At 45.3% G+C, this 12,672-nt stretch overlaps 1 protein-coding gene across 8 annotated transcripts in view; it reads left to right on the forward strand.

Moving 5' to 3' along the window:
• RTKN2 (rhotekin 2) overlaps positions 1–12,672 on the forward strand; it is a 186,058-nt gene that overhangs the window by 140,451 nt on the left and 32,935 nt on the right. For 2 of the 8 annotated variants that reach the window (XM_052676624.1, XM_052676632.1), the window contains exon 1: positions 10,398–10,454. The exons of the other annotated variants lie outside the window; for them this stretch is intronic. In XM_052676624.1, coding sequence (XP_052532584.1) covers positions 10,416–10,454 — 39 coding nt within the window. In that variant the 5' untranslated portion in view covers positions 10,398–10,415. Of the gene's footprint in view, positions 1–10,397; positions 10,455–12,672 lie in introns of those variants that run through there. 8 annotated transcript variants of the gene reach the window in all.

A 12,672-nucleotide genomic window follows, 5' to 3' on the forward strand; every position in this document is an offset into this window, starting at 1 on the left:
TACCCGCATTTAGTATTTATCATCTCCTCTCTTTTTTTTAATTGAAAAGTAGGAATAAAATCTAAAGAAAGACCTTAGAAACCCGTAGGAGCTACTTCAGTGATTCTTACATTAGTGGTGCCTCAGACTGGGATTCTTGTTAGCTTTGTGTGCGGATACATTCAAAGTGGATCAGACATACAACAAAGTTTGTGTTGCTTCACAGGCACCCACATCCACCTAGCAGGAAAAAGACTTCCTGCACTGCATTTATGGTGGAATAACTGAACAGCACAGTACTTAGAGCGACACTGAACCAAAAGGAAGAGGAACATAGGCATTGGCTTTTTTGGCCGCCCAGTGCTGGCTAGCTTGTTGCTACTCTTCTAGGCAAGCCTTAGATCTAATCATTGAATGTCAATTTACTTTCTTTTGATTTTTTTTAAAAGTGAAGTCTGAATTTTCGAATGAGTTTTGCTGTCACAACAAGAAGAGGCTGCACACTGTGTGGGTGCTCTTGCTCCTGCAGCAGTTTGTTGGGCCAAGGTTGACATCAGCTTCCAGCAGACTTTCTGAGCTTCTTAGTGATCTAGTAGGCCAGCGCTCTCTGGAGCTTGGAGTTGTTCACCTTTGCTCTTTTCCACCCATACTGTTTCATGCTTTTCTGGTTAGAAGAGCACTGCAGTGTTCGTGTGGGTTGATTTGCACTGCTTTTCCCATACCTGATGAGAGCTGTCACGTCACAGTGGTTTGGCTGTGATGTGGTGAGATGGCTGCAGGCATATTTTCCAAAAGACAGGAGAAGATTGAGGAGTGTCAGCAGTGGGCACGGCCTGCCTTTCAGCCATTTTAAGTTTTTCTCAAAAAAAGTTATTTTGATTAGCTAGGAGATGAAATGAAATATAACTAACACCTCCAGAGAAAGGAAGAGCTGGAGGAACTTCTTGAAATTGGGTTGCTATGCTAGGTTTAATGCACTCATTATAAAGGGGAAGAGTTATATGGGCTCAAAAGCTGGCAAAATGTAAAGGCAGAGCTAGGCTGGGTGCCCACTCCTGGCTGTGTTCTTGATGCAGCCCCCTTTTTTTGCAAATTACTTTCCCTGTTGAGGCTTCTCTTTCCATATAAAAATGAGGACACCCAACCTGGGCTATGTCAGATGTGTTCCAGTGGGCAGTGTGAGCTACTTTGCTAGCAGCCCCATGCTTGGTCCTGCTTCTGTGCTGGATGGAGGCTGCTCTGCTGTAGGCTGAAGTGCCAGGGTTCCATAACCCTGGGGAGGAGGCCCTGAAGGACAGGAACATCTGAAGTTTCCACTGCCTTTTCCTAGAGGAGTGAAAGTCTGAGCTGTAAGTTGTGAATGAGCACGGGAATGAGTGCAGCCCTGTAACAGAGCTGTCTCTTTCTGCTCCCCATACTGTCGCCCTTTTGAGATGCTTTGCTGGGCAGTGGCCCTTTGGCAACACCACTGAGACCTCCAGGTCTGCTATGGGGACGTATAGTAGCAGTGCAGAGTCGCAGCATTGCTGGTGACAGCGGGGGCACTTCAGTAGGAACATAGTCACAGCAAAGTTGCCTTACTTAAGCCAGCTCTGTACAACCAGGGAGGTACAGTCCAGGCACTAATAGTAGGATTAGGCAGCAGATTTATGAATTGAGTGATGAGATGATGGAACAGAGCCAAGAGGCGGGGAGTAACTGCTGTTCGCAGGGCTCTTCCAAAGTGAGATGCAGTGTGCTGCAGGAAGGGGTCTTTTTTGGATGAAGCTAAAAAAAAATGCAGAGTGAAATACAGTAAAAAAACATGCCAGGATAGCTTTAAAGGAAGATTTCACCCTACAGAAAGCCTTTCCCTCATTGGGACTTATTAAAATAGAGATGTTTTCTTCAAAGGGGAGAAAGTACAAAGCGTACCATCGAAGTAGAAGTTTAGGCTATTTTATTCTGCTGGTGTTCTTTTTGCAACAGACACAGGATGGTAAGGAGTATTGCTTTTAAAAGCTCATACCAAGTGCCTTCCATGTGAAATAAATCACACTGATTTCCTGACTGAAAAAAGTGTCCAAAAAGTCCTTAAAAAGGACTGATAATTGCCGTCAATACTTAATTAGCTTCCCTGGTGAGTAATCCTACGTATTGGGATTTTAAAAATCTTTTTCATTTACATAAGCAGAGACATAAAAAGAACAATATTGAAATTTCAAATTCAGTCCTCTGCCGTATCTAGGCTCTGTGGGAAGCAGTGGGTCTGCACTTTGTCTTCCCCTCCTCTGCCGCATCCCTGCCATCTGCTCTGGGGGCTCTTTGCCTTCTGCAGCAAGGCCTGTTGTCAGGGAGGTGGGAGTCAGTCGCTTTTACAGCAGCGGCATTCCCCTCTCCTTTGTCAGTGTGGAGAGGAAGCATGGCGAGTGGCTATGTTCAGGGATGGCTCTTTTTTTCAGCCTTGCTTGAGGATCCCTTGTGCAATGGAAGATGAAATCAGAGCATTTTTATCTGCATACAAATAAGAAGTAGGAAACTGTCCTGGTGAGTGCCAACGCTGTGCTGGTGCATCTGTATCAGATATGTACCCCTGCTATAGAGAGCATGCCAAGGAAAAGAAAATTGCATTTCTGCAGGAGGAATGTTACAGAACTGTTTCACCTCTTACGGGCAAAGGATCCACTAAAGGCCATACAATAGCAGCTCACATCAGAATTGTCAGGAATCTGTCTTAAATCAACAGAACATTGATTTAACAGAGCAGCCCAAGTCAACAGAATGTGCAAACAAAGCAGAACAAGCTGACAACGAACACTGAGTCAAACAGGCAAAGCTTCCACCTAGTCTGCTAAGATAGACATCAAACATCATATAGAAATGCAGAAGGTAATTCAGGCCTGTATCTTCAATATAATCTGAAAGTCCATTGATTTTATTAGATGCTCAGGGACAGTTTTGTTTTGTGTTCTTTCCTTCTTGCTCCTCTTTTCGGGTTTTCATACAAACAGTTCATTTTCTAGTTTGCATTACACATGAAGGTCTGGGGGGCCAGCTGCTGCCCTGGCAGATGGACAGATAGTCTGCAGGCTGCTGTGTGAGCAGGATGCTGAGTGGTGGGATCAATGGGGCTTTTAGAACAACTCATGTAAACCAACAGCCTTCCTGTATGATGTAGAGAAGGTGGACGTGATCTGCAGTGGGGGTTGGACATAAAAGAAAAAGGAAAGTTGAGAGCACTTAGTAGTTCCTAAGTGTGAGTGCAATGGAAGAACATTCTCTCGACTGTTCTGGCTCTGTGAGCAGCATTCAGTATCTGTGTCATAGTCAAGTACCTTCTCAGGCCGAGAGTGAGAAGAGCAACATGGCTGCACAGCCATTCTGAAGTCCTTTGCCTCTTCCACAGTGGACTGTGTATGTTAATGTCAGACATGCTGGACACACGGAGTGAAATTCACCAGGGCACATGGAGCTAGCATAAGGGCAATGTGTCGTTTGTCTCATTGCAGCCCTGCTCTCCTCTAGCTGGTATGAACTGTGGGAGTCCTGATTCACTGCAGGTACTGGCTGTTTTTTAGATCCAGTGATTTGTGCCAAATGGCTTTTGTATAAATAAAGTCTTGTGTGTGCAAAATCAGGTGTGCATTCATTGTCCTTCAAAGGACATTTTTTTTGTTATAATGAATACTACCCTTAGCGGATCCTAAATCTACAATGCTCTGAGCAACATGAGTTGTCATCTTTAGTATTTACCACTTTGAAGGCACAGACTAGGGGCACTCAAGCAGGTTTAGCTGATGGCTTTTTGCAGGTTCTTTGCAAAGGAAGGCTCTGAGGTTGATGATGTCCTCATTGATTGGGACTAAAAAGTGCAAGGAACTTCTGAGGTCTAAAGATATGTGCAGGTAGCAAGCAGGCAGCACGGTGCTCTGGCCAATTATACAAGATAACAATCCCTGGAAAAAGCTGCAAAACTGCATAAATAAAAGACACAGCTTTGGAAAATGCTCTGCTCCTGCCACATCTGCAATGAAAACGTGAGAACACATAATTTGAAGGTTGTGTCAGCTGATATAAAACACGATTGCTGAAAACAGATGTTTCCACATAACTTCTCTCTGAGATAGTAGGTTCTGAAGGCTGTGCAATTCAATGCTTCTAGTGCAGTGTGAGACTGGAAACTGAACATGTCCTGACTAAAGGAAAAAAAATGGAGTTGTGCAGCATGAGGCTTTCTATCTTTTCCTCAGATTTCTTGCACCCAGGTGGCAAGTATATTGTTTGTAGCCACAGGTATCCCTGCACAGAGCAGAAACAGAACGCAAACTGCTCCCATCCAAATGGGGCTTGCTTTTGTCACCTGGGTCATTGACTGATTTGTATGTTAGACTCAGATGAGTGTTTCAGAACTGAGTCAGGGCATGTTCTCAGCTTCCCATTCCCTCTTGAAACCTTATCCTATTTGTTGGGTTTTCTTTAAACCATGTGATTCCACTTTGTTGATACTGTACAAACGCAATCTAGTGCTAGAAATGTCTTCCTACAACTCATATTGCTTTTTTAAAATAAGCAATTAAATTTATGTGTGTGTAGCTCATACGTGCATCTAAGCATAACTAGTAATTTTTATTCTTCTGAATTAAATTGTCTGCAAAAATGTGAGGTGCTCTTTATTGTTACCATTATTTGCAATTTAAAATACTAATAGTGACATGAAATGTTGTCTCAGCTCATTTAACAGGCCATAAAATAGCTAAGAGGATGATAGAAATCTCTGAGAAACCAACCTCAGGTGAAGTACAGTATTCATATTTGCTATTCAACATCTGCTTTTTCATAACGGTGAATAAAAATGGGTTGTCTTGTTAGACAAATAATGCCATTATTAGCAAGAAATGTTTCCTTCTCACACTGGGGAGAGCACAGATACTGTTCTCTCTGTTCCATCCACAGATACTGTTCCATTCCCTTCCTCTCGGTTGACTTCAAAGGGAGCTGAAGTAACAGGAAAAAAAAATCATAGTGGACTTGAAGAAGACATCCTGCCCTCACTTTGGCTGTGAGGAATTAACAAGACCTCGTTTGCTTTGCAGGATGTGTCTGTCCTTAGATCTGTCTACCTCAGGAAAAACACGTTTTAGTCCCTCTTATGTGAAAATGGACAATTTTGATCTAACTGTTGAGCGATTCAACAAAAAATCCTCACCTGTATAAAAGGCGGTGTCTGATCGTAGGCTTGTCCCTCAGAAGAGCCTTACGTCCTTGAATTGAGTCCCAGAATCTGCAGTGTGTGATGTGACAAATACTTCCTATTTTGTCTCTTTTCAGGTCTTGTGGAAGTAAGTTATTTCACACTGCTGTGACAGTCTACAAGGGAGAGGGAAACACCCTCTCCAGACTGCTCAAAGAAAACTCAGGAAAACGAACAGAATGAGCACACAGCCTCTCCCTTCTCTGCTTGGCCTCGTAACTCTTCAGTACAGCTGGGAGAGCACTACCTTGTCTCCAGCTGTTGGTGGCAGGAGAAAATACTCGGGTTTAGGAGGAAGTTTGGTGGAGACAAGGAACTGGGAACACTTGGAATGAAAAACTGGTGCTTCTAAACATTTAAATCCCCTTGTTTTTCCAGTAGGTTTATTTCTTTCATATAAGCATCCAAGCAGATGATTGCTCAATGATTTCTTGTGCTACATCTCATTGAGAAATAGGACATAACTGCAAATGATGTTTTCCTTGAGGACCAGAGGTTTAAAACTTGTGATAGAAATTTCCATGGACAAACAGTTGTTATGTGCCTTTTAAAATTTATGTTGGTAGTAATGTTTTTTTCTTTGGTTTTGGTTTTAACTGAGTTGTTTTCATGCTCTGAAATAACATTTGCCTTAATCCTTCCTGTCTTGGCCTGATCAGATTGATGAAAGTAACCAGTACGCAATGGAGAGTTAGAAAAGAGCAGAAGAAAAGAGAGTTTTGTAGCAGGAAGTGTTACAAAGCAATAGACACTTGCAGCCCTGTGTTTAACTGGGCAACTGTTGAGGTGAACCAATGGTATACTGGTGAGAAACGCTGCTTAGGACAAAGTAAACACTTGTAGTAAACGTAGGTTCCTATCCATGCCCCTTTGAATATCCTCCCCGAGACAGGATCAAAACAACCTAGAAATGTATGAAATGCAAAGAAATAGTGCTGATTTGCTGTGGTTTTGCTGGGCCTTCCAATTGGGCTATTTTGACTCAGTTATTTGGGATGGCAGCTGTTGGCTCAAAACGTGCCTAGCTAAGGGATAGTCCCTAGTTAGTACTGTAGCAGTACTGCAGCACTGAGGGAACTCCAACGCCTGTGGCTGCCCACCTGGTACCTGATGATGCTCAGCCTCAACATCACATAGCTCTGCCATTCCTCACTCCTTAGATGTCTGTATTCTGGTACTTGGAAAAAATCAGGCCAAATGACAAACTCACTTCAGAGACTATTTGCTTTGTGTTGTGGACTTCAGAGATTCTCTACATTGTGTTTAAATTAAAAAAAAATAAAAGGAAGACCATCTGCAAATACTCAGCTTGTATGCACCTTCAGACAACAGCCCTGCAATTGAGTTAGATGGAGAATCTCCTTTTTACTGCACGATTATTGTCAGAAGCGGCTTACAACTGTTCTCCCAGAAATAGATGGGAGTTCTGTGGGTAACAAAGGGTAAGTGCTTTCTGTCACGATTTTCTCATATAGGAGTTTATCTTTAGATTTGCAATATTCTCAGAGCACTTTGAAACTTATTCTGTTTCAAATTTGACATGACAAACTGTTTAAATGATCCAGTGACTTTTCACTTGCACATGCAAGATGGAAAAATCATAACAAACTTGATGCTAAAAGTGGAACATGAAATGCTGTGTGAGATTCTCCTGTAGCACAAAGTGGTGACTTCACCAGCAGGCTGCCCAGCCAATGTTTGGATGCAACTGTCACGGAGAGGGCATTTTACACACCAGATGTCACATGCAGTAAATACATCAGAAATCAAAGCAGAACTGTATGCCCAACAGAAACCCGGGTATGATATGGAAGTGACAGCACAGAATCTCTTAGAAAGTCTTTTAATACTAAATATCCTTCTAATATTGAGCAGTGAACAGGACCTCTCTGAGTTTACTATGACCACAGTTTGTGTGTGCATGTAAAAGTCCCCATACTAGCAATGGATCCAAGTAGCCAGTTTCAGCCAACATTGAGTTTGAAAGGAATTAAAGATAATTTACATCCTTCAAATTCTGTGAAGATAGGAAATCATATTGAAAAGGAGACATAAATTAGTAAAAGTAAGGAAAGGCTGCTAATCTTATACTTTGTTAGACACTGTGCCCACATTCAGCGACTTCTCAGCCAGAGGAAGGCTTCTAGTTGAAGCCGCCAACCACCTGTGAGGATCATTGTCCAACAGGACGCTTCGGAGGAACATGACTTTGCCACCTGCATGAGGACTACAGATGAATCAACTCCAAAACCAGTGCCCTGGGTCTCTCAGGCAGAAACAGAGGAATACCTGGGACTGGTCTACCTCAGCTGTATTTCATAACTTGTTTGTGCATGAGCATCTTGAAAACACAGAGGATCACGAAACTGGAATTTGAAGTCACATGGTGTCATTTAACTTTTAATGTTCTCGGGTTTGAACTCAGAAATTGTTTCCCAAATTCACATGGCAGTGGAGTTTTTGTAACTTGTGATTTCTGTTACAAAACATACTTGGAGTGCATTTATCCCACATATGTTGTCTTTAAGAGGCTGAAGTATTTTAGTAGGGAGGCACTTCAAGATGGGACTGATGTAAGGAATACTGGGCAGAGATGGTTTCTGGACTCTTATCTGGAAAAAAAGAAAACCAATTCCTTGTTTTTTTTTCAAAACAAGGTTTTGAAAAAAAAAGTTTTTACTGTTTCTTTTGGAAATCCAATGGGAATATGAAGTTTTCACCAAAATAGTTCACTGTGGCACCTTGTTTGTGGCATCTCTGTTTTGTTAATGGTGCCATAAATATTAGAAAAAAGCTTCACACAGAGAGGTAACCCCAGTGCCATTTGGAACACTGGAGGAGCAGAATGAGGGCTGCAAAACATTTGAAAATGAAATTAGAACAGAAGATAAAGAAGCTCTCAAGGTAAACCTAATCTGTGTAAACCTGAAATAAGCGCTTATGCTAACTACTTTGGCCTCTGTGTCTAATTGTCAGAGAAAGGTATGGATGATGTACCCTAAATAATTTAGGCACTTGCACATTTTAGGATGCTATGTTCATTGGCTGAGTCTATGACTGCCCTAGAGAAGAAGCCTACTTTCAGACTGCTCAGGTGAAATGCAGCCTTCAGACTTTACTTCTGTGAAACCTTAGCAAGATTAGGTGATAGCTTATTGCTGTTGGCTGGATGATGTGAAAATTATCACATTAACGAGTAAAAACTGAAGCAGAAACGCAAGACAATAAGGTAGTAACCTTGTTTAAGTTGTTTTGTAGAACTGAATGTTGGCTTTCTGTTCAGATAAATCATTGGGAAGACTTCAAGTGACCTCAGCTGGCTGAAATGAGGGAATGAGTTAACAGAAGTAACAGCTGTGCCTTTTAGGTTAGCCCTGTCTCCAGTAAATGTGCAGATAAACACCCTAAATTCCAGAGTTTCTGCCATGTTAACCAGTGGTTTGCTTTTCAATTTAAAAAGAACTCAGTAGAAACCAGTTATTAAAAGCCTTGCAAATTCTTTTTGAGGCATCCAGTACAAATCTTCCTATATTTCCATCTAGGTGAAATCTAAATAGGAATTGAATAATTTCTACTGGCATGCTCTGATGATATTCAAGGAGTAGGTGTAGCAAGCTGTGGGAACCAAGAAATTAAGAAAAATATTGCAGTGCTGTCGAGAGTAGGTGTAGACATTTTGTACCTGCTAAACCAAAATGATGGGCCTCACATTTAAAATAATATGCTGATGTAACACTCAAGAGAAGGGGTGATTTAGGCAGACAATGATCTTTCCTCTGCTATCCAGTTTCCCTGATGCTAGAAGGAAGCTAAATGCTTTGCAATGCAAATAGTGTGGCAAATAAAGGATGTGTGAAGGCGGGATTCAGCTGAAAAAATCCTTCTCTTGAGCAACCCCAGGAGGCAGGCTGCGTTTTGCTCGCCCTGCCCGCTCCGGACTGCTCTGCTGGGGCACAGCCCCAGCAGGGGCGTCGTGCCGTCCCTAGTTCTGCACGTCGCGTCCTCCGGTGTTGGAGTCCTTCAGCGTGGTCTTGAAAGGAGAACACAGCGTCAGGGCTTCCACTGCTATCTGCAGAATAGCGGCCAGCTGGCTCCCGAGTCTCCAGGTAATGGAGATGGCGCAAAGCCATCTTTGCTTGAGGTCGGTGTGAGAGCAGCAGGGCACCCTTGGCTGTGGGTTCTGTGTGCAGGGAGGGTGTCCTGCCAAACGCAGCCCCTGCAGAAAGTCAGCTTAAAGCCTCAGCCTCACTTTTTCTGGAGAGGAGGGGCTGGGAGATGGGTGAAATATTTCATTCATTCATGGGAAAAGGCCTCAAGTTGCATCAAGGTAAATTTAGGTTGGATATCGGGAAAATCTTATTTACAGAAAGGGTTGTTAAGCAGTGGAATAGTCCCCCCAGGGAGGTGGTTGGGTCACCATCCCTGGATGTATTTAAAAACCATTTGGTTGTGGTGCTCAGGGACATGATTTAGCAGAGGGTTGTTAGAGTTAGGGTAGTATGGTTGGGTTGTGGTTGGACTCGATGATCTTTAACGTCTTTTCCAACCTGAGCGATCCTATGATTCTATTATTTTTTTAATTGAGCATCTGGCAGATCAAATGAATCACGAGGCTTGATCTTATAAGGAGAAAAACCAATGCCTCTAGTAAGTGAATGCAAAGCAGAACCAAAGTGCAGGAGCAGATAGGCACCAGCTTGGGGACTGTTGGCGTTAATTAGGGCCGAGTGCCACTCGCGTAACTCCCACTGCTTTCTGAAGGGTTCCAGTTCAGCTCAGTGTCAGTAGAAATGTGCAAGGGCTGCAGGCACGGGCACCTTGCACTGTTAGCAGTCACATTCTGGGACTTATTAAGGCGAGGATTTACTGAACAGACCTGCAAAATCAGTTTAATTAGCATCTACACTTCTTGGAAAGCTGCCACAGATTGCAGGGAGCTGTCGGTACAAAAAAAAAAAAAAACAAACCGTCTTCAGGTGATGGCCTGAAATGGGCTGGGGCACAGCGTGTCCTTCTCAGTGCTTTCATAGCAGCCGCGTGAGCCGTTTTGCCGAGCGGCTCCGTGAGCAGCCGCGCTGCCAGAGCGCGCTGCGCGGGCAGGCCGTCCCGCCACAGCCGTTGCTCGGGACGCGCGGGGCGGGGCGGTGGGGCGGCCGTTGCGGAGGGCGGGAGTTTTGAACGGCGGCGCTGCCGAGGAGGATGCAGGATGCAGCGGCGCGGGTCGGGAGCTGCGGGCGCGGAGCGGGTGAGGCGCGGGCACCACGCCGGGCCGCCGAGGAGGGGCGGGATGGAGCGGGGCGGTCGGGGGCTGCGGGGCCTCGCGCGTGTTCCTGTCCGCGTGCTGCCGCGGCAGCCCGCCTGCCGTACCCGCGGGGAGACGGCTGTGCGTTTGGGGGACTTGTGCGATGGGTTTCTGCTTCGCGATGTCTGGTGCGTTAGCTCAAGGAACGAGTCGTGGTTTCTTAGGGACAGATGCGGGCCTTGCTCAGTCTTTCTGGGCTGCGCAAAGTTGGACTGGGAATAAAACGTTGCTGTAAACTATTTTGCTTCTCCTCCTATAACGAGAGCGGAGACGGTACGGTGCTCTCCAGGGGTTGGTGCTGCGATCGCTGCTCCTTAACACCTCCATCACCAGCAACTCTGGGATCAAGTGCGTTCCCAGCAGCTTTGTGGATGACACCAAGCCTTGTGGTGTGATCTGCTCAACCCCTGGGTGATGGGCGCCACTCAGAGACCTGGACAAGCCTGAGCAGGGGGCCCAGGTGAACCTGATGAGCTGCAACAAATCCCAGTGCAAGGTCTTGCACCAGGGTAGCGGCAAGCCCCACTGTCAGTACAAACTGGGGCATGAAAGGATAGAGCACTGCCCTGCCACAAGGACGTGGGGGTACTGGTGGATGGCAAGCTGGACAGGAGCCAGCAACATGGCCTTGCAGCCCAGAAAGCCTACCATATCCTGGGCTGTATCAAAAGAAGCGTGGCTAGCAGGGTGAGGGAGGTGATCCTGTCCCTTTGCTTTGTCTGGTGAAGCCTACCTGGAGTACTGCGTCCACAGGTGGAGTCACAGAATCACAGAATGGCCAGGGTTGGATGGGACCTCAAGGATCATGAACCTCCAACCCCCCTGCCACATGCAGGGCCACCAACCTCCCCATTTAATACTAGACCAGGCTGCCCAGGGCCCCATCCAGCCTGCCCTTGAACACCTCCAGGGATGGGGCATCCACAAGCTCTCTGGGCAGCTGCTCCAGCACCTCACCGCTCTCTCTGTAAAGAACTTCCCCCTGACATCCAACCTAAATCTTCCATCCCTCAACTTAAAACCATTTCCCCTTGTCCTGCAGTTATCTGCGCTTTCAAAGAGTTGATTCCCCTCCCCTCTGTAGGCTCCCTTTAGGTATTGAAAGTCTGCAATGAGGTCACCCTGCAGCCTTCTTTTCTCCAGGCTGAACAAACCCAGCTCCCTTAGCCTGTTTTTGTAGGGGACGTGCTCCAGTTCCCTGATCATCTCTGTGGCTCTCCTCTGGACCCTCTCTTACAGCTCCCTGTTTTTCTTGTACTGGGTGCTCCAGAACTGGACACAGTACTCCAGATGGGGCCTCAGTACTGGAGAGACATGAACATGTTGGAGAGCATCCAAAGGAGAGCCACAAAAATCGTACAAGGGATGAAACACCTCCCCTAGGAGGACAGGCTGAGAGAGCTGGGGCTGTGCAGCCTGCAGAAGAGAAGGCTCTAGGGAGACTTTCAGTATCTAACATAGGGCCATAAGAAAGAAGAGGGCAGACCCTTTAGCAGGGGTGTTGTGATAGGGGGAATGGTTTCAAACTAAAGGAGGGGAGATTTAGATTGGATTTAAGGAAGAAATTTTTTATTATAAGGGAGGAGGTGCATGCACATGTTGCCCAGAGAGGTGGTGGATGCCCCATCCCTTGTGATATTCAAGATCAAGCTGGACCAGTCTCTGAGCAATCTGATGGAGCTATAGGTGTCCCTGTTCATTGCAGGGGAGTTGGACCAGGTGACCTTTAAGGGTTCCTTCCAGCTCATGATTCTATGAAAATGAATGATCTGCTGGTGCCTTTCTAGGTCTTCCTCTGTCAGCTGTAGAGAATTCTGGTAGAGTTTCCACCAAAATGATGATGATAGCTTTGGAAGGCATTCACCACCAAATAGCCCACTGGTGCTGGAGGGCCTAGGCTGAAGTAACCTATGCACGTCTCAAGTGTTATGCCTTGTGATGGTGCCTTGGTCTTCATTGTGTTCTCAGCGTGCCTCTTAGTTGTCTTAAGCACAATCAAATTCAGTGGAATATATATTTGCCCTGCTTTTGCTGAATTACACAAGTCTGAGATCTTCAGCATCTCGAGGGAAAAACAAAAACAAACACTTCCTTTGTTACTTGAGGAAAATGGGAAACTGTGCTTATTTATGTAGGCTTAGTGACTTGCTGTGTTGAGGTA

This window comes from Tympanuchus pallidicinctus, unplaced genomic scaffold (genome assembly GCF_026119805.1).
Source record: "Tympanuchus pallidicinctus isolate F22 unplaced genomic scaffold, pur_lepc_1.0 scaffold16, whole genome shotgun sequence".
Lineage (NCBI taxonomy): Eukaryota > Metazoa > Chordata > Aves > Galliformes > Phasianidae > Tympanuchus > Tympanuchus pallidicinctus.